This window comes from Nelusetta ayraudi, unplaced genomic scaffold, assembly GCF_046127955.1.
Source record: "Nelusetta ayraudi isolate G7.1 ecotype Tasmania unplaced genomic scaffold, CSIRO-AGI_Nayr_v1 ptg000135l, whole genome shotgun sequence".
NCBI lineage: Eukaryota > Metazoa > Chordata > Actinopteri > Tetraodontiformes > Monacanthidae > Nelusetta > Nelusetta ayraudi.
The window spans coordinates 10,421,576-10,442,621 of NW_027466185.1; the positions used below are offsets into that span (position 1 = coordinate 10,421,576).

General features: G+C 48.4%; 1 protein-coding gene across 1 annotated transcript in view; it reads right to left on the bottom strand.

The window, feature by feature from the left end:
- The window catches only part of epha10 (EPH receptor A10), a 131,324-nt gene that overhangs the window by 7,256 nt on the left and 103,022 nt on the right, over positions 1-21,046 (bottom strand). The window contains exons 6-12 of the mRNA XM_076051677.1: positions 19,370-19,494; positions 17,167-17,443; positions 15,118-15,226; positions 8,475-8,530; positions 4,422-4,547; positions 3,169-3,354; positions 191-252 (exon numbers count right to left, since the gene is read on the bottom strand). Coding sequence (XP_075907792.1) covers positions 191-252; positions 3,169-3,354; positions 4,422-4,547; positions 8,475-8,530; positions 15,118-15,226; positions 17,167-17,443; positions 19,370-19,494 — 941 coding nt within the window. The remainder of the gene's footprint in view (positions 1-190; positions 253-3,168; positions 3,355-4,421; positions 4,548-8,474; positions 8,531-15,117; positions 15,227-17,166; positions 17,444-19,369; positions 19,495-21,046) is intronic.

Consider the following 21,046-nt stretch of genomic DNA (forward strand, 5'->3'; position numbering starts at 1 on the left):
AGTTCCCTTCAGGAGTCACCACAGCCAACCGTGTGAAAAGTAAGTTGGGACACAGTCCTTATTGATTGATTGAATGGAAAATAACACTGACTCCAGTATATTGTAACTTACCGTAATGTGCAGGAAAACAAAGCAATTTGTGGTTGTGGCTAACCGAGATATATTTAGAGAGACGGATGTGCAAACTTACCCTGAGGAAGGAATCCAAGGCTCCATTAGACATGCTCTCCACCACGATCATCATGGTGTTACCTGGAGAAATGCAGGGAGAAACGGCGGGGCGGCGTATGAGCGAGTGGAGCAAAGAGTGAAATGGAAGAAAAACAGCAACGGAGGTGTGCAGAACAAAGTGAGTCTCGTCCACTTGGCAGCGCGGCAGGTGTTTTGGAGAAGCACCAAGGCCTCGGCTGTCTCAGCAAGTCTAACGACCCTCAACGCGGAATAAAAAAAACTATATTCATACAGCCTGAGCACGGCCGTACACGCAGTCCAGGTACTGTAGTGTTTGTGAACAGACACACATGCGCACACGCGCCTTACACACTGTGCCCGGGCACAGATGGCAGGAGTCCAGCAGAGCTATGAAGTGCACAGAGGAGGAAAATAAGACAGCAGCAGTTGGAGTGGAGACAAAACAAGGAGGGGAGAGGGAAGGAGGAACTGCTGGAGGTCAGACTGGCAAAATCAAGGAAGAAAAACCCTGACAAACCAGCCGATGTCATCAACGTGCCAGAAAAAAAAGGTTTGCTTCATTATATCATCACGTATGAATTACAAAACTGGCAGCTTGGCAGTGACATACAATAAAAGTGACTTGAATGCGTATTAATTTCATCAAGATCATGAAGTTCAAACCAAAACAATCAAATAGTTGTGGGGTGCGAGTTGAAGAGCCAACTGGCAGCCAAAAGAACGAAATGACCTGCAGCAAATAAATCAAACCAGAGGTAGTCAAAAGTAGATTAACTTGTAATAAACAAGCTTTCCTTTGTTTGGAGGGCTGTTAAAGTCTTGCAGCGCAGCTACAAATTGTTTCGCCAGCTGGAGCTGACAAGATTGTTTTTACTTTTGGTTTTGCTTTACGCTTTCTTTTTTATGTTTCTTGTCTTCCAGAATCGATTCGTTGCCGTGCTGAAACTATTTAAGTTAGAAAAATAAAGAGCAGTAAAAAAAAACACACAAAAAAACTCTTTAACTCCAGAAAAAGTTAACTTTTTCTCGTTTTCTCTCAGTCCCACAAAGCATTTTCAGAGATGATAAAGGAGTGAAGAATGCATAAATGTCTTCTTAGCAGTGTGAAACACCTCGTTTGAAAAGATGCATCAGCATGACGACAAGGGTGCAGAATCTTTGAGCTGCTCGGCGGCGGCGAAGATAAGCGAAGGCGTCGTTGGCTGATTTTATGAGGCAGCCGTGGTCTCACGCGGCCTTGCATTATGGTGATAGCATGGATGGTGAGTGAGGAGGAGTGGCGGTGGTGGTGGTGGTGGTGGTGGTGGAGGAATGAAGTGAGGCTCCAGTGGAGGTAAGTGATGAAAAGGAGGTGATTTGTAGTCTAACAGTCAGTGGGGGTTGGGCGTAGGTGTGTGTGTGTGTGTGTTTATTGTGTAGATTTTATGCCAAGTGAGGTGGAGGGTGTGTGCATACGTGTGCATGAACACGCACATGCACACGCACACGCACACGCACACGCACACGCACACGCACACGCACACACACACACACACACGCACACACGCACACACACACACACACACACACAGACCAACAAGCAGGCGTGTGTGACGGTGGTGCAGGCACGGCTGCAGGTGCATGTGAGATGCTTGGAGTGGATCTCGGAGCCGTGCTGGGTCTCTAGCACCAATTACCAGGCCCTGCACATCTGCTGCTGTCCTACTGGGCGCAGAGTGTGTTCGGGCACAGTGCCCACACACACACACACACACACACACACACACACACACACACACACGCACACACACAGAGCGACACGCACACACCCGCTAGCTTCAGCGTCACGGAAAACTTCCCAAACTCTTGAGAGCCTTTCTTCTCCTTCACCTGCCATTCCCATTAACCTCGGCTCTCTTTCATCTCTCCGTTTTGCCCCCTGCCTCTTGTTTTCTATTGCTGGACCTCAATTGGTATCTGTCAGCGAGACCGAAAAAAAGGAAAAAGGAAAAGAGGCCTTGATAGTTCGCCTCACTACCCCGTTTTCCACTCTCGTCAACCTTTTGCGACCTTCGCTCCCCAGGCCCCGCCCCCTCCAGGCGGGAGGGGTTGCTGGCCACGCCTTCCGCTCCAGTGATATTGAAGTGACTCGGGGCATCGATCACGGCACTCTGTCCAATTCTCCCTTCCCCACTGTCTGCTACTACTGTCTGCCACTTCATCACCGACACAGTTTTTCGCAAAATAAAAGCGACGTTTCTAAAATTTCGACAAAGTACAATTGGGATTTGCAGGTGTTTCCACTGAATGGTGTGTGAAGCACATAAGCCGTCATTCTTGTAAAATCTTGTCACGCGAGATTTCCGAGAATTACCTCTGTTTGTTTACGTTTGTTTGCTGTCAAGAATGGTTGTTATATTTTTCTCTTTGATTACTTGTAAAAAATATTCCATCTCCTCCTCCGTCCAAACATAAAGTGCCGTTTTCATTTGAGGTGAACTGGTCACATGACCCCGAACGTCATGTCTGCCGACGCATAAATGCGGAAAAAGTGTTTCCATGACACTTTCGCGATATACCTCGATATCGATACGTCTGAAAAACCACCTCATGGGAGTGTAAAAAACCTTTTAGTGATATTTGAGGAGGTTTTTCGAAATTTGGGTGTTTCCATGACCAGTTTTTTATTGCGATATTTGGATTTTGCGCAATTCTAGGTGTAATGGAAACGCAGCTAGTAACAGGCGGCTAAATTCCGCTTCGTGCTTTCCACCTCGGCCCACTTTTTAAATGTTCATTTTGAGTATTATCCGCTGTAATCAATGCGATGATGCTGCGGGGGGTGTCGATCTCCCGTTCCCTCTTTGATCCTTCACTACTCAGGATGCTCCAACCTCTTCTGCGCCTCCTTTTATCTCCCGCTCACTCTCCTTTGTGCTTTATTCCATTTTTCGCCCCATTTCCTGTCTCCCCCATGCACTCCTTTGTCCACCTTACCGGTGGTGATGACGCCCTCCAGCCGGATGATGTTGGAGTGGTCAAACTGTCCCAGGATGCCGGCCTCGCTGAGGAAGGAGCGCCGCTGTTTGTCAGAGCAGCCGGCGCGTATCGTCTTTATGGCCACCGGCAGCTCCCTCTTGCTGGGCAGCTTGAGGCAGCCGCGACACACCTCGCCGAAATCACCTGGAGTGGTGGGGGTGTGGAAGGAAGGGAAAGGGAGACAGACAAATAAGGGTCACAATTCCTGCTGACAGACTTGCAGCCGGAGGCAACTGGGGGACAGACTCGGCTCAGACCTATGGCGCGCAATTTTTTGGGGCGCATAGATGAATAAAAGTGTGAGTGTGGGCGGTAAAAGTGTGGGCGGGTGGGAGAGGAAGGAGGAAAATTACCCAAGTTGGAGGAAGAGGGATGATGCAAATGAGGAGACACTATTGAGGAAGCAGAGACATGATTCACAAAGGGATCAAAGGGACATCAAAGACGGAACAGAGCGCGGCTGAAACGACTGAGTCAACAATTGGACGAGATCAGATTGATTGGAGTTGTTTCTTTGCTTGACAACTCGAGGGAATAAAAAAATCATTTTGTTGCCTTGAAACGACTCCTGCCTCCAAGTTTGAGGCAACGTGGACTTTGAAAAACGGCAAACAAATTGAACTGTAACAAGAGGCGGAAGGCGAGGTTCCACGCTGGGCATGTCGGTAGTTCATCGCGCACCTTACGTGCATGTGTTTTTAGACCAGACGGAGAACCTGGAAGGAACCCATGCAGACACGGGGGAAACACGCAAACTTCACACAGAAAAGGGAATCAAACCTGTGAGCTTTCTTGCTGTGAGGTGGCTCAACAGCACACAACAGCGCCCTCTCAGTTGTCCCCCTGTCATTACCGGCACTACTGCCTGCTCTACAAAAGTGATGTGCACACATGCAGGTCGGTGTAGTTCCAACCTGGCTCCGAAGCTGAAAAACACTCGTCCGCTGCTTCAGCGAGAGAGCGACCGCTGCATCCTTGACGCTGCCCTTTACACCTTTCTCCCACATACAAATGCGGCCGGGTTACTCATGCAGCACTGTAGCCGGTGGTGCTGCTCAGCTAATGGATTCTGCAAAATGTCAAATGTTTTGCTTTGACCCACAGTGAAGGCTAAAGGTCTGCGGTGCATTGGCCCTGGGCTGCTTCTGATGCTAATTTGCTGACGCCCGCCGCCTTTGGGAAAAGCTATTCGAGGTGAGCCGCGCACGTACCTGTGTGCACGATCCTCTCGATTTTGATGCTCGAGTTGTCCAGCTCCTTTGCGAAGACGTGCACGGCCTGCAGCAGGTCCTCGCAGGTCTCCGGGTCGATGTAGGTCCTCCGCGTCGGGATCTTAACTGTGTACACGGCCAAAAAGTGAGAGGTAGGTGGTGAGAGTGCTTTTAAGTTAGAATTTCTCATATTGTGGATTTTTTTTTGTGTGCGCACAACTGATTCAAATCACCAGTCAAAGCCATGCAACTGAAATATTAAAACTGCTAGTCTTTAACGATCACAGACATTAATGACTTTGCAAGTTGCTTCAAGGTGATTTTTTTTCTTTTGTCTTTTGTAAATGAAAAGACTAAATGTTTCAAACCAAGAAGCTGTTTTGACCTTGCAAAGTCCAAATGGATTAAACTCTGTAATGTTCTCTAATCTGACTGGATTCCTCTTTGTTCAGCTTCTTACTCAAGGCATGACTCCTTCACGAGGGTCTTTTTGTCTCCATAAATAAATAAACAAAAACAATCTCAGTATCAAAAGAACACAGGCACAGACGTGCACACAGTGCCGCGCACTCCTCCATCAGAAACTGGGACAGTCACGTCATGCATTGAAATGCTGAGGCAGAGAAACACTCCAGAGCCGCCGCTCTGGGTGTCAGCTTTGTGTGCCGCTTCCCTAAAATAAGCTACCTTGGGAGAATAAATCCCCCTCCCCAAAAGAATGAATTAAGCCGCCTCTACAATGTGGGAGCTGATTAATACAGCCGCGCAGTGTAGAAGTGGTTTCTCGCAGACTACAAAATGTATTTACATACAAAACACAGGATTTATCATCAGCTAACGGAGGAATTTATACCAGGCCAAAGCTGGCTAATTCATCTCCCCGGCTCAGACTAATGAACGGGTCCAGGATGTGGCAAACCGAATTTAAGCCCCGAAATGAATAAATAATGCCAAACATAAGAGAAAGATAAATTGTTGAATGTGGATTATATGACTCATTATTTAAAAGCCGTCAACTGATGAGCCAGCAGTTAGATATTTTGCCTAGTGATGTACAATATTGACCCCGGGCTGGCCGACACGCAGTAACGCAAACAAAAGCGCTAACCTGCTTCCCCTCGGTGCCCCCCCCGCCCTCCCTGTTTTCTTTTATCTACTGCAAGACTGGCCAACGGGAAATAACTAGCAAATAAACCAGGTGGCCGACAGTCAATAATCGTTAAGCAATGGCCTAGTAGTTCTCAATTAGAAGCCCTTTGACCCTTCTTACGACTTGCTAACGCTAATCTGCCAGGAAAAGGCCTGCTAGCTTTTCGCCCGAAAATACAGTCTGAGGCTCTGAAATGTGATTACAGATCCGGATCGACCTCTGGGATCCCAATACAGGCTGCCTCATAACTGCTTATCGATCCGGTGTGCATGCATGCGCACGTGCGCACACGCACGCACGCACATTCGCACGCACGTTTGCACGCACGCAGGCTCGCACGCACGCTCGCACGCACGCACACACGCACGCTGACAAATAAAGCCAGAAGCCCAATCATGAGGCAAATGGAACCTTTTCTATTCAAGGCCGGGGCTGAGTGACAGATCGAATAAATCTCTTCTGTCAAACCCATTGTTGCTGCTTAAAAAGTAGCTTTGTGACATGCACGTGCATGTTCACGCACACACCCAGTCACTGTCTAAAGACTGGGCGGTCACGTGCTTCTCAAAGTGTTCCACAGTTGGCTCAGACAGTGTTGTCGTACTCGAGATTGACCTTGGCCTCAAGATCACTTTTTAAGGGTCTCAGTCTCGTCTCGAACTCAAAGGTATTTTTACTCGGTCTTGTCTCGGCCTCGGACTAGATGGACTCTGGAATTTTAGATCAAGCCTGGTCGAGACTCAGCCAACTCTACAATGACACGATAATAACGGAAAATAATCCAGCAGCGTTTTATGCTCTGTTTGTGACACCCAGAGTGACAGACCTCCTTATTCCTAGTTAATTTATTTTTTATGAAGCAAAGCTGTTTTTTTTTTTTAAATGGTTCAAAATAGTTGGCAAAGCAGCAAAATGTTAAAGAACATTATGAAAAGATACCTTCTTGAAAAGAGATGTTGCTGTTCGATTTGGAAGCAAACTGGAATTAGGAGCAAACCGGGCGTCATTTTTGTCTGATTTGTTATTTTTCTTTCATATACAGTTTACAGTCTTTGTCTCGTCTCGACCTCGATTATTCTCTAGTCTTGATGTCTTGGTCTCGGTTGGTGCGGTCTTGACTACAACACTAGCGTGCACTCGCACACACATAAAACACGCTTTATTGGCTCTGCGGCTGATTACCTTCAGGGTTAACTGTGTCACTGCAGAGAGCGATTGAGAGCAAACTGAGGCGTCTTGGTGCACAGCTGCCTCCACTGGGGGAGGACGCAAAACACCTTTTAAAAAAAATATATATATATATATATATATATATATGTAAACTCTTAAAAACGCTGGCAGTCGTTTGGCTCATTTCTCCAGATGTCATCTCTCTCCTCTCCCCACTCGCATACAATGGAAAGTGTGGACGACATCCGAGGCCCGCCTCCTAATGGAGGCGCCTCCTCCACCACCACACGTTTCTAGGTCACTCATTACTCCGACATTAAACTAATGTTCTAAGCAGCGTCGCCTGTGATGAGTCTCTCCGTCTCTGCCGGCTCTCGCCGTCACGCCGCAGACCACGCTCTCATTGCTCACGCTGCTTCCTTTGTCTGTGACTCGTGTGCCAGTTTGCTTGCTCATCCTCACCCTGAAAATCTGTTTTCTAAAAACACATGAGTCAAACTACGCAGGCCTCCATGAGGGTTTCAAAGGTGCACGGTTGTCTTAAACTGAAAGTCTTACTTCTTGAGATAAGTGTAAACTGGCCACTGGTATATCCCGCAATGCAGGCGGCCCGCAGAGTGACGGCCGCTAGAGAACAGCTGGAGCTGAAGTGAAAGCAGGTGAGTTGTTGTTGATGAAGTTAGTGTCATTAATGTTCTACATATAAAAAAATGTGTTTGAAAAGATGGCCAGAATATGTGTGTGTGTGTGTGTGTGTGTGTGTGTGTGTGTGTGTGTGTGTGCGAGAGAGAGAGAGAGAGAGAGAGAGAGAGAGCGAGAGAGAGAGAGAGAGAGAGGGAGAGAGAGAGAGAGAGAGAGAGAGAGAGAGAGAGAGAGAGAGAGAGAGAGAGAGAGAGCGTGTGTGTGTTTCTGCGTATATCGCGTGCTTGTCACTCGCTGGCATGTCTTTGTTTGGACAGATTTAATTCCCAGCCGCATGGATTCGGCTCATTATTCATCAGGCGTGGAGGCTCCCAACCTCTCCAGAGGGCTCAACGCGCTGGGAGATTAAACAACGCACACACGCGCGCATGCACACACACACAAACATGCAGACGCACAACCTCGCACGGCTGTGATGAACACACGCTCACGTTCGCACCCACCACATCATCGCGCGAGCGCTCGCACGCCAACACTTGCACCAGGAAACGTCAAACTACTTCCATTCTGTCAGCGTCAGAGCAGAAGCCCGGTGAGAGTGGTTTGCGAAGCGAGAACAAAAACCTGACAAATTCATATAATGTCCCCTCTGCGAGCAAAGAGTCGCTGCTTCTGCAGCTTCCTGCCCTCTTTAGCGTGAACTCCTCCCCCAGATTTGCAGCTTTTTTATTTCCCCTCCTCCTGATCTCAATCGCCCCACATTAAACTCAAGTCTCTCTCTTTCTCTCTCTCTCATACACACACACACACACACACACACACACACACACACACACACACACACACACACACGTGTACCACTTAATGGAGTGTGCTAATGTGCTCCAAGTCGGCCAAGTGTTCACTCAGAATTAAGAATTAATGCTGTGGTGCCTTAGAAGTGTGTTCACATGCATTCTAAACCACAACATAGGAGAAGTCGTGCACACACACACACACACACACACACACACACACACACACACACACACACACACACACACACACACACAGATAGGAGCCTTAATAGAGCCATCATGGCTGTCACTTACACTGGAAGTAAAGTTCCTCGTCGCCCTCTTGAGAAGCCTTGCTGTAGCCGCATTGTCTGTGAGAGAGGAGAGACAAAAGGGAGCCATCAGACAGAGTCTCATCCCAGCTGGCCGACGCAAAACAAGGCGCCGGCGTCGGTCGCCGGTTATCTGGCGATGCGGCGAGATTACACGGCGGAGATGGGAGGGGATACAGCGGGAGGCCTTCAGCGGGACCCCCCAGTGTGACGCCTCTGACGAGCGGCTTCGCGATTTGAGGGAAAACAAGAAGAAGAAAAGAAAAAGAGAAATCTTGCTCAATCTGACACACACACACACACACACCGGGCTTTTTTGTTTTTGCTATATCTTTATGCAGAACTGAATAAGTTGAAGACAGAGACTCCATCATGTTCTCAACTCCCACAGAGGGTTTGGAGAGGAGGCGGCTTACCACTGCTGATTGCTTTTCAGCTGTTTTTGTGAATGGGAAGGGGGCAGCTACACACACACTCACACACACACACACACACTCACACTCAAGTGACCCTTCGTAGTCAGTTTAGACTGATATAGACACTGTCAACAGGAGGAAGGGCTACAAACCCCAAATCACCAGAACAAGAGAGGATTCTGTCTTGGAAGAAGTGGATTTGTAGAAACATTTTAAGTCTGACCTGCAGCCTGAAAGAACTTTCACCCCAAAACAGCAACAACAAGAAGACCATGTTTGGAGTCACTCGTCGTGTCTGCATGTTTTTGCACACAAATTGACGTTGACACGTCACGAAAAAATCCATCGCGGAGAAGTTGTTCACATTTTGAGTTCTAATCTTGCATGTGTGTGTGTGTGCGTGTTTCCTGATGAGGGTTTTTGCGTGATGTCGCTGAAGGTGAGGCTGACACTTCCTTCAGATAGTGGCACGGCAGCGTCTGAGACAAGGTCAGGCGCCTGTCTGTCAAATCGCGCCGGCAGACACGCACGGCAAAGACTCTTGGGGCAGGAGATCAAGACGAGGGCGGAGACGACAAGAATTAATAGATAAGGGGGACGAGGGTGAAGGGGCCGGGAGGGGGACGAGGGACAGAGGGCACAGAGGTATCAGGAGTAACGAGATGCATGAGAGCAGGGGGATAGGAAGGGGGGGAGAAAAAAATAGCAAAAAGGTGAGGAAGCAAAGCGGAAACCTGGGGATGTGAAGATTAAAAAAGTGGATGAGAGGTGTGGAAAGGTGCAGAAAAGTGCGAAGAAAGTAGAATTTTTCCAGAGGAGCATTTGAGGACAGAAGGTTTGGTTGAAGAGCAACTGGTGAAGATCACCAAGTCAGAAATAAAAGAGCAGAGAAAGGAGGCAAAGAAAGAGGGAAAATAGGGAGTAGCAACAATAAGAGGGTAGTCAACTGATTGGATGTGAGTGCAAAGTAAAGGGGAGGAAAAAAGATGAGAGGTATGTGTGAGGTTGGGCAACGGCTTTGCAAAGGCAAAAATTGGGCAAAATTTTGGCCCGAATCAAACCCATTTCTATGACCCAGAGAGTCGGAACTGCGAGCTAAAAAGAGAAATAAATAAAGTTAATGGCAGATGCAAAGTCGGTTTGGGGTCAAACTTAATTTTCCATTACTTTTAACTTTTTAACCTAAGTTCAGCTAAAACTTAGGTTAAACAGATGGATTATATGTGGTACACTGAACTGGGCAAAAGGCTTGATGGCGAGGAGGAATAAGGAATAATGTGCTGCTGTGAGGTGGACGCAAGTAAGGAAGGGGGCCGACTGTGATTGTGAGGCAGACTGAAAAGAAATTAAAAGAGGAGGTGGTGCAGGGAGAGAAGGGGAGGGCGTGAGAGGGAGGAGGAGGAGGAGGAAGAGGAGGAGGTACCTGGGCATCAGCTGAGTGTAGGAAGGAAGAGGAGAGAGGAGGAGAGGAGGAGGAGGAGGAAGAGTGGAGAAGGAGGTCGAGAGCAGCACCACACTAGCAGGGGAAACATTGGCGGAGCCTGAGCAGACGCTGCTGGGAAACACAAACAAAAAGGAAGGGGGCGCTATCAACTACGGCTCGTTTGGAAATATTTATTTACTTCAGCAGGAGTGAGGTTTTCTTTTTTAAAACTAAATGTGATGATGGAAGCCAGCAAAAACATGCAGAAAATCCCCAACGAATGTCGATGCAGCACGGACACAAATATTCACCGTTTTTCAAAACAACATGTAAAGCCAAGCAGCCTCCCTCCCTCCCGCACCCACCCTCCGTTTGTCTCCCTTCTAAGAAATAATTTGGAGCAGTTTTTAAATTTCACACTTCAGGAAAACCAGATGGCGGGAAGATGGGCCCGCTTGCCAAAACACCGACGATCCCGGCCAAACTTCTGGCCGTCACTGTCAGATCGGCCTCATCAAATGTTCGTCTTGGCAGGGAGGGCCCCCAATCTTTGTCACTCGCAGAACACTGAGCACGCATTTCATTTTGCTCGAGCGAATGCTCTTGAAGACTGGGAACCAAAACTTACTGTTCCGCAGCCTGGATGGAGTCTCTGTTGCGTGGTGGGAAAACAAGGCTGTAATTGACTCATTATTGAGTCTGTGAGACCGGGGACGTCTGGGGCAGCTGGGCGGGTCAACAAGACTTTCACCACGAGGCTTCAAAGTTGGACTGCGACTTGACTTGTTGTTTTAGTGACTGTTTTCTATCGTGTCTCCAACGGGTGAAGAAAGCAAACAGAGCCTGTTATTTACCTAATTAAAAAGAGAACCTATCATTTTGACAAAACATAAATAGCTGGAAATTATGCAGTGCATGTACTCCTGATTGTAATCGCCAATCTGTTTTACATTCAAGTGCTTGTTTAGCTGCTGCTCATCTGCAGGAATGCCATCTCCGGTGCACAGTGTATGCAAAACCCGATAACGCGATGAGATGAGGTGTCCGGTATCTTTGCCCTGACCCAAGTTGTAAAGCAACCAATTAAAATTGCAATCTATAAATCTCTCTATATATTTATTAAAACTTTTAGCGTAATTGCAAAAGCACAAATTTGTACTTTTGCAAGAAAAATTGCAAAAGAGAAAAAACAACACTAGAAACAAAAAAAGCCTGAAAAATCGACCGGAATTTCAATTCTGTGAAAAAAAACTAGACTAAGCTCATTCATTGTGAGTGAGGACAGAATAAAGAACAAAATCTTTACTTGCTGCTTAAGTGAAAGAGAGGAAATTAAGGTTGGGAAAGATTTATGTTGGGCAAAATACTTTTGATGAAAAGAAGAGAAAAAAGAGACACGTTACCAAAACAGATGCTGATCCGCCAGGAACCACAACGTTGCAATTTGAAAGTGGAAGACATTTACGCTGTGACGGCGAGGCCTTCCAAAGATATCGATCAGAACCTTTTTCACCACCTCGGTATCTCTGACACATTTCCGTTTTACTTTTTCATTTTTTTTAAACCCCCTTCAGAGCCAAGGCTGCTCCTGATGTCACCAACAGTCGATGGCTCTAAAAATAACCATCTAAACCGCCTCCTCGTCTCCCGCCACTCCATCTCCCCTGTATGTCCTGCACCTGATGAACTATTAGCCGCTCTTCAGGCATCTGTGCACACATGCACGCGCACGCACACGCGCTCAATCAACGCGCATGCACCTGCAGGGTGTCCGCTGAAGGGTAAACAATCCGGGCGCCCACCAGCCCAGCTTGGGCTTTCTGCATGGAGAGTGTTTGGACGTTGCCCCCGGCGCATCTGTTCCCTCCATTATTTACATTCTGCCCGTTTCCATCAAGTTAGGCTCAGATTTCATTGCGCTGCTGTGTTAGAATTGATTTGAACGACACCTTATTTGCCAAAGGCTTTAAATCTTTACAGCAGGGCTCTCAGACTCAGGCACCAGTTTCCCCCATGACTCACCATCATTGACCCAGACCTTTTTTTTCACCCAAGCTAAAATGTATTTATTCAGAATGACTCCGGAACACTCAGCAGTGCTGTGACATTTCAATCCTGTGCACCTTTTAAATGATTTTCACTGTGTCTATTGTTCTGAAGTGGTTCTGTTGATTTTATTGGATCGGTCACCTTTGGGCTGTTGCCCATAAATGCTGACTGATAGAGTCAAAGAGAAGGAGGTGTATAAAGACCTGCATCCTCTTAATCTCCCCTAAACGCCCCCTTAACTGCTACTCGATCTTCTCTGCCAGCCAGAAGGATTAAAAGAAAAGAAAAGAAAAGAAAAAAAGCTCTTCTGCAACACAATCTGAGACTATTTATCCGTGTTTGCTGGAGTTGCTGAGGCCCTGCCGCCACCGCCGCCAGCTGAGTGCTTTACATTCGCAGTGTGACACAGAGAGCCAGATTTGCTAATGAAGTGGGTCTTCCAAAGACGCAAACACATGCCTCAGTTGCGTATGACTGACTGGTCCTTTGCCATTGTGTGTGCGTGCGGTGGTGGAGACTCATTTGCATTCGCGCTCCACTCGTGTGTGCGTGTGTGTGCAAGCAGGCAGATCAATGTAACGGAGAACCTCTAGCCAGGCCTGCAGCTTGGCTGTCTCTGCGAGGCACGAGAGCTGGGTAATTGAGGCGTCAAGCCAACCCCCCCAGCTCCCCCGCCCTGTCTGCATGCAAAACATGATGGGGGAAGTTAATGGTTGAGCGGCAATAAACAATGGGAGCCACTAGCAAAAGGATGCAGCGACGGGGATAAAAGGAGGGGGAGAAAGATAAGCGTGACGATCCACAGCTGAGCTGCGCACGGGGGAACGCTGCAGCCTCATCTCTCCACAAAAAGGGCCACAGTGCATTTAAATATGGGTGTATTTAAATCCAGTGGAGCAGCATTTGCATATTCAGATTTTTCTTTGCGCTACCTGGGTGAAGATTTCTTTTGCCGTGTTTGACTGGCAGCAGGTTTGCATGGAGCAGCTGCGGCTGAATGGATGTCGCTTCCACACCTGGCTGCTGATTCTCCATTTGGTCTGACCGCCTGCCTTCCCCTACCCCCATTATCACAAGGCCTCCCTTTTTTTTTCCAGATAACAGGCTGTGCCCGTGGAGAAAGTGCGCTCAAAAGGGGCTGTCGACGCCGCGGAGCACAAACAACGAGAGAACACACAGCGTGAGACCGGGCGCTTTCAAAAATGCATCCGGAGATGATCTCCCCTGATGGATATCACTGAACGGCAGCCAAAGACAGAGAAAAAAGTTTGTTCCGTGTGTGTGTGTGTGTGTGTGTGTGTGTGTGTGTGTGTGTGTGTGTGTGTCACTGTGTGGGAGTCGATATGCGCTGGCCCGCTTGTGGGCTTGCATGTGCGATGAAGCGGCTCACGCGCTGTAAATTGTGTGCGAAGGCCGCGATGGCGTTCTGCTGGCAGAATACAGAGTTGGACAGGAGTCAGAGGAGCAAAAGCGGCTGGAGCGGGCGAGCTCGGATGCGCCCCCCTCTCCCCCCACTTCTAAACTCCCATCATCTGCTCAGCTGAACGGAACATGCAATTATATGGCAGGATGTAGCGCGGCGGCTAATAATACACATCAACGACGGACACCGAGAGCGGAGTTAAGGAAAAAAAAACAACCCAAAAAATACAGGCCTTTGGTTAAAAGCTTTGGATTCATAGGAAGCACAGAGAGTGTTTGGAAAGGGGGAGGTGAAACCTGGCGAGTGATTGGAGAAGGTTTTATCCGTCACATTCAAGAGGCTCGGTCAGATTTGTAAGTGCCAGGGTTGCTAATGCCTGTGGCTAACTGCTAAAGGCAAAGCATAATAATTCTATGCTATCTTAGAGGCTTTGCTGAGTTCCCAGAATGCCGAGCATGCCAATCACTGGCAGATTATTGTGCAGCACAACATGTATCAAAAATATTAGCGTCAGAATAATCCTATAAACTTCAAATACATTAGCTTTCTATATTAGCACTGACACCCGTTTGCTGATTGAAAAGCAGCTGCTCCCGCAGGGCACGACGGGTGCTAGCATTAGCCACGGGCTGTTTTCTAGCATAAACTAAAAGCTACAGTAACTTATAGCAGGAAGTTCAGCACTGCAGCTCTGAGTCAACCTCTGCAGTTGCCTTTTGATCTGTTTTTTTCCCCCTCCTTTTTTAAATGTAAATAATAAATCTGCGTGTCCGCTCCTATTTACGAAAGCGGCTGAGATTTTGTGCTCCCTATGTCTCAAACCGCCAGCCCGCGTGAACGCAGGGCGGTTACGCAAGTGACACCGCTTTAACCTCGCTTTCATCTCCTCGCCGTTCCTCAAGCTCCCACTTCACCGCGTGAGAAGTAATTAGACAGCAGAGAGCGACCGGTTCTTCGCCCCAAAAATAAAAAGAATGATCAAAGCCCAGTTTTCTCACCCTGCTGGCAGACACCCCCCCTCCTCCCCCGCCTCCTCCTCTGACGCCTTCATCAAACTCTTTGCGCCGCGTCTCAAACTATAAGGTCATCGGCTATCTTGTAACGCCAGCCATTCTCCCCTCCCATAGTCGGAATTACTTTAATCTGGATTACGACGAGGCAGAGTGTGACAGATAGAGTGTGTGCCCCCCCCACCTCCCCTCCCAGGTCCGCGTGACGTGCGACCGGGTCTGAAGGCCTCGGGGTGACAGATGACCTATGGAATGTGTAGAGGGCCGGCGGCTCGATTGATTTGTGTGCGTGCGCTTGTGCGTACCTCCTCCAGATGAGCAGGCCCACTCCCATGGAGAGCAGCATAATCAGTGCGGCCACAGACACCACCACTATGATCACCACGGGGTTCTGTTCGCTGGACGCCAGTGCCACTGGGAAACGACAAGAGAGAAAGTGTTAGACACTGACGAGTCGGTTAAACACACACGCGCACACACACACACACACCAGTTGAGCCAGTCATCCATCCAGCTGATACCCGGCATTAGTTTTCGTGATTTCGACACGTTCTCAGCGCAGATGCCTGCCTTCCCTCATACATAATGGATGCGATTGCTCTGGTCTTGCGGCACTTAAAGCGTAGGCAAAAGAAAGAAAGAAGAAAAAGCACTTTTGAAAAACTCAACAGCTGTGTTTGGTCCAAAACTGACAATTGATTTTTTTCTTCAAAACTCTGTCTCGACAAATGTAGACACGCCGTCATGAGCGCCTTCATGTGGGGACTACTTTCGCTCCCTCTTACCAAACGAGGCACTCACGGCAGAAGAGAGCCCGAGGAAAATTACAGCGGGCCCCGAAGTGGGTGTCGTCAACGTTTACGTTAGGCTTTTCGCGTGGAGATTCTCATTCATGGGTAAATGTTCTCTGCACTGCCATGTGGCTGCAATCCTGGAGGTGGAAAAGCGCTCGCATGCAAGACAGCTTCAATTGGAGCCTATTTTCTATCCAGATCCATTACGGCTGAGTGAGTGTTTACTGCAAACTTTGATCATTTCATCAAATCACTGCTGAGACAAGGCCGGCCGCACAGATGAACTTTGCCAAGCTTCACGCTGAGCAAGAGGAGTGTTGTCTTCATCACACCGGGACACACAATAACACTTTAACACGTGCTTCTAGCAAATGTGTTCAGTCGCTGCATGTTAAGTGAGTTAATGTTAAGTGTGAACAGGAGGAGAAGGGTTAAATTAAAATACAAGAAAACAATCATTTAAAAGCTGATTGAACTGTACAGACATTGAGTCAAGCAGTTTAAAGTAAATAACTAAAACTAACTAAAGTCCCATTTATAACTAACTGTGAGTTGTTAATTGTTACAGTAATAATAATAATTGTTATTATTATTATTTGTTTCTCTACAATGTTACTATAGTAAAACTAAAAGTTGCCGTAACCCAGTCTGTACTTGGTGTCAAATCGATTATACCCTGTCTGCAGTTCTGCCCCTTCAATCACTTTATTCAAAAAACAAACAAAGATAGCAAGGAAAACATTTTTTTTCTTCTCCCAAAGTAAAAGTTCTTTCAAATAAGAAATGGAGAAACCTAAGCTCTTGACCTCATAACTGCTTGGGAAATAATTTAACCAAACTTCTCTGCCAGTTGCTGTTCCTGCAACCTTGGTTGAACTTTGAACCCAAGCACACTTTTGTTTTTTTTCCCCTCTCAGAATGTTCTTGCAGTACCGAGTGTTGGCTGGCCAAGACTCTCCTTGCGTTATGCATTATTCAGTCGGGAGATCAATTTCATATTTATGACGAGGACGTGTTGCCAGGAAGCATGTTTTCAGACACGGACACCAGAGGCCGCTGTGTTGCTGCCCACGTTTGACACTTGATCTCGCCGAGAGGCAAACAAAGGCAAACTGAATATGCATTATTAAAGGAAAAAAAGGGATTTTTCCTGCGAGTGACTGCAAGAAAAAGGTCTGATGTAAAACACTTCCTGCTTAGTTGTCCTCTCAGGTGACTCTGGCAATGGGAACACAGCGAAACCATGCGTAGAGGTCACCGAATCTGATACGGAGGGAAATTAAACTTTTAGTGGCAACAATGTTAGCTTGCGCTGGCGAGCTTCACGACTTGACAGAAGGAGATTTTCAATCTTTACACCTCACGCTAGACACGCTTACAGACTCGTTCTCGCTCCTCAAACTCCGGCAAGCACAGCTCTGGACTGTTGCCCGCGCTGAACCACTCCACTCCATGTTTCCTTGTCATTTTTTATTTTTTGGCGAACACAGTTGAAGAAAGTAAGGGGGACAGAGGCGTAATAAAACCCGGCGGCGGTTGGGGGTGGGGGGGGGGACTCACACTCTCCGAGCGTCTGTAGCTCCAGGGGGGCGCTGTAGGCGCCGTAGTCGATCGGCGAGGAGGAAGAAGAAGTGGAGGAGGAAGAAGAAGTAGAAGAGGACGAAGCGGACGAGGACATGGAGGAAGAGGAGAGAGGCGGGGAGGAGAGGGAGGAGGAGGGCGCCGGCGTGGAGAATGGCCGGATGAGGAATACGTATGTCGTGCCGGGTTTGAGGTTGTTGACGCTGATGCGAGTGGCGGCCGTCTTCACAGTGGAGTAGCTCTGGTCCTTGTGCTCCTGCAAAGACAGAGGAGGAGACAGAGGTGGGACAGTGCCTCGGAAATGAACGAGGCACAGTTTGTAATGGGGGGCGGTGTGCGAAATACAGGGGGTAACCAAATCAAACTACTCGGCTGATATTCAAACTGTCGGGGGGGACGTGCTCTGCGTTCCGAAGAGTCATTAGGGCGAGGAAGAATACTTGTATTGTTCCTGTTAAAAGAAACACAATAAACAATCTCTTGATGACTCCACGCCAAGGAACAGGGCGTCTGAGACAAACAAACAGAAAAAGTAGCGAGCTTGCGGCTCATCCTGCTGGAGGATGAGTCACAGCTCGGCAAGGGCGGAGAGTCGGCGACGCGGCGGAGCGGAAAAACTCTCCTCAAGGTCCGAGGTGGAATGGGCTTCCCGTCCGGGCCAGAAAAAAACAGGCTGAGCAGGAAAAAGAAACGGCGCTTGTGTCGTCGCACGTCAGTGGAGTCTTCACATGAAGACACTTGAACTGTTTGAGTGTCACGAGTCAGCTGAGAGATTTCAGGGATGTTTCTGAAGGTGACGCTGCCAGTTCACGAGAAGCAGCAGTGGCAGAGTCATCGATGGCGCCTCTGCGACGGCAGACCGCCGCCTTCATCAGCATCACTCACCGCAGCAGCCGCCACCGTCTTATTTCGATGTTATTAACATCTGGAAAAGCAGAAAGTGCAAAAGTTTCGACGCAAAATGTGGAACAGGACAAAGGAAAGAAAAAAGGGAGGAGGGAGCGAGTCAGCAGAGCCGCGTCCTCCCTTCCTGATTGGTTTTCCGCCGATGCCTTCTCATCCTTGCGCTTCAATCTCACTTTACTCCCGTCTGTCCTTTACACACTCGATTCAGCCGCTCGCCTCCTGCTGACGCTGTCGTAAAAGGCTACGTTCTCTCCCTCCCCTCCGGCAGACAGAGACCATCTTCTTCTCGTCTGTCTCGAACAAAAGTACAGGAATCCATTAGATTTGGTAGATTCTCTTCTCACCTCTTCCCTCTGTTCGACTCCCATCGTCTCCACATCCCAGAGTCCCTCCTCGCCAATCCCCGCTCTTAATATCGCCCTTCTTGTCTTGTTCTTTCTCTTCTTCTTCTTCTTCTTCTTCTTTTCACGACATGGGAGCACAACAGCGGCGATCGAGGGATCTATTGGAATATGCCGAGGCATGAAGGCGGGCGGTGGAGTGGGGGTAGGTAGCGTGGAAATGGGAGCCACGCGGCCGAGCACAAAGACCTGGCATTTCCAGAAAATGTGGGGGCCGCCAGGACGGAGCCGGGGGCCCCGAGCGTGACAGCTGCGGTTTGCGTGCATGACAGAATTAGTGTGAAGAGTGCAGGCGGCGCCGACGGTGTGGGGAGGGGCCACGCCTTTTACTCGGTGGTCGTGGTGAATGAGCGCGAGAGGGTGAATGGCGACGCTGCAGCGTTTATCCATGCGAGTGGCAGTAAAAACACGTCTTGATTCTTTCTCTTTCTAGCTAATTAATCATTTCAAGTACTCTATATATTTTTTAGAGCTGTTCCAGAGAATCCCATCGTCTGTTCTAGTGCAAACACCAATGACTTGATGCGTAGTCGCACAGTTGGAGCTGTGACTTGGTTGTGTAAAAACATCCTTCGGTTGCATGTTGGCAAACGAATGTGTCACCGCAAAGATAATTGTAGCGTCAAAGCCAAAAACAGAAGGAATGGTTTCCAAACTGTGGAAATGTGGGGATTGATAAACAATGGGGAGTTAAAGGAGGAGGCGTGAGGCGTTTAAAGGAGCAAATGTGGAAAGCTGCCGTTAAACTGCATTGCGGGAAATGTAGGATCCCGCTCCGTGACTCAGTTTGCTAAGCGAACAGTTTCATGTCTCAAACGAAAAAACCAGCACAACACAACTGACGACAGTCCACACGTCTTTTTTCCTTCGTTCACCTTCTCGTAGTACTTGACCTCGTACTCGGTGCGGCTCCTGTTGGGGTAGGACGGCTGCCTCCACACCAGCGTGATGCTCTTCTGTTCGATTTTCTCCGCTCGGAGCTCGCTGATGAGAGAGGGCGCTGCAGAGAGAGGAAGAGGAGAATTCCATTCAAAGTCTATATGCATCACGCGTGGCTTTTTGCAGAAATTGCCGACCCTCCCGCGCGAATTCTGTTCACAAGGTCGTCGGAAGGGGAACAGCGAGTTCCCTCCCAAAGGTGTGGACAAAGAACGCTCCGCTGCTGCTGCTGCTGCTGCTGCTGCTGCTGCCAAGTGAAGAATCAAGCCCACAGGTCATTAAAGGGCACATGGGCCTGAAATCATTCCATAAAAATAGCTAGATTATTTATTGACACGGGTGGACTTCACCTGGACTTCTCGGACAAACCCAGCGCAAGTTTTCTTTATCTGAACGAGCGCTTGACATTGACCGAGGAGCGACTGGTGCCACTGCGCTGGGGCTTCCAGATGGATCAATACAGATATGGATTGACTGACGAGTCTGAATCGACGCAGCGCTAACGGATGGAGACGCTCTTAATCCGGGGCCGGCCCGTCCTCTCCGGCAGACTCTCAATCAACTCGGAACTTGTTTCTTCCTCATCTCCCCTCTGACTCAATCTCAGAGACACTGTGGCGGTGGCGGGTAAGGGGGGGGGGGGGGTGGGTGGGTGGGGACAAAAAACAAAGATCCTGACAGACTTTTCATCTTGTATTGATCAGGATGGAGAACGAAGCAGAAGACGAATCTTCCATGCGGGGCTTATTACACATTTAGATGCCGCGTGCAGCAACGGTGGTGGCGGTGGTTCACCACAGCAAACAATTTCATTACTGTGGGGGGGGGGAGAGGAGCCGTTCTTTTGTTTCTCCGTCAGCCAGTGACAGGCGGCACATAGTATGATAATCAGCGAGCGCCACCCACTCGCGCTTAAGTGCTAATTATGCCACATATAATTAGCTCGCAATGTGGACTGTCACTCAAACATGGCGAGGGAAATAAAGAGGTGCAGTTAGCTCAGTCAAATTTACGATTGTTATTATTTCTAGGGTTAGCTGCAAAAATGAGGATGGCGACCGTCTTTCACCTGGATGCACCAGTATCGTGTTCGGCTTCTGCAAACAAAGTTCAGCGTCCGCATCTAAGAGAAAAGGAAATCCTCAGCATCCCACCTGCCTGAACCTCAATGTCCACAGCCCTCAGCTCGCTTCTGGACCCTTTTTAATACTAACCCTATTCATCCTTTCCTCTGATCTTTAACCATCACTTCATCCCCATCCCAAACTGCCACTGGCACGCTGGCGACGGTGTGAATGCAGAGGGAGGAAAAGTCAGTCAGTTTGAGTCGTGGATCAAAGATTCTCTTCAGGTTTCCCTCCCACTCACAGTCCAAACATCTCCATCTGTTTCCTTTTCCTCCTTTTCTCTGGGATAGCACGTATTTATTATTAATGTTGTGTTGCTGTATCACAGATGCAACTTGGTTTGCGTCTCCAGTGTCGCCAGAGAACGTGAGCGCATCAAATGTTTGTCCATTTTAATTTAATGAGGAGGAAATTCAGTAATGGAAGTTATTGGTAACAAGTGAGAGGTTCCACTCAATTTCTACAATATGTTTTCATAATCATAGG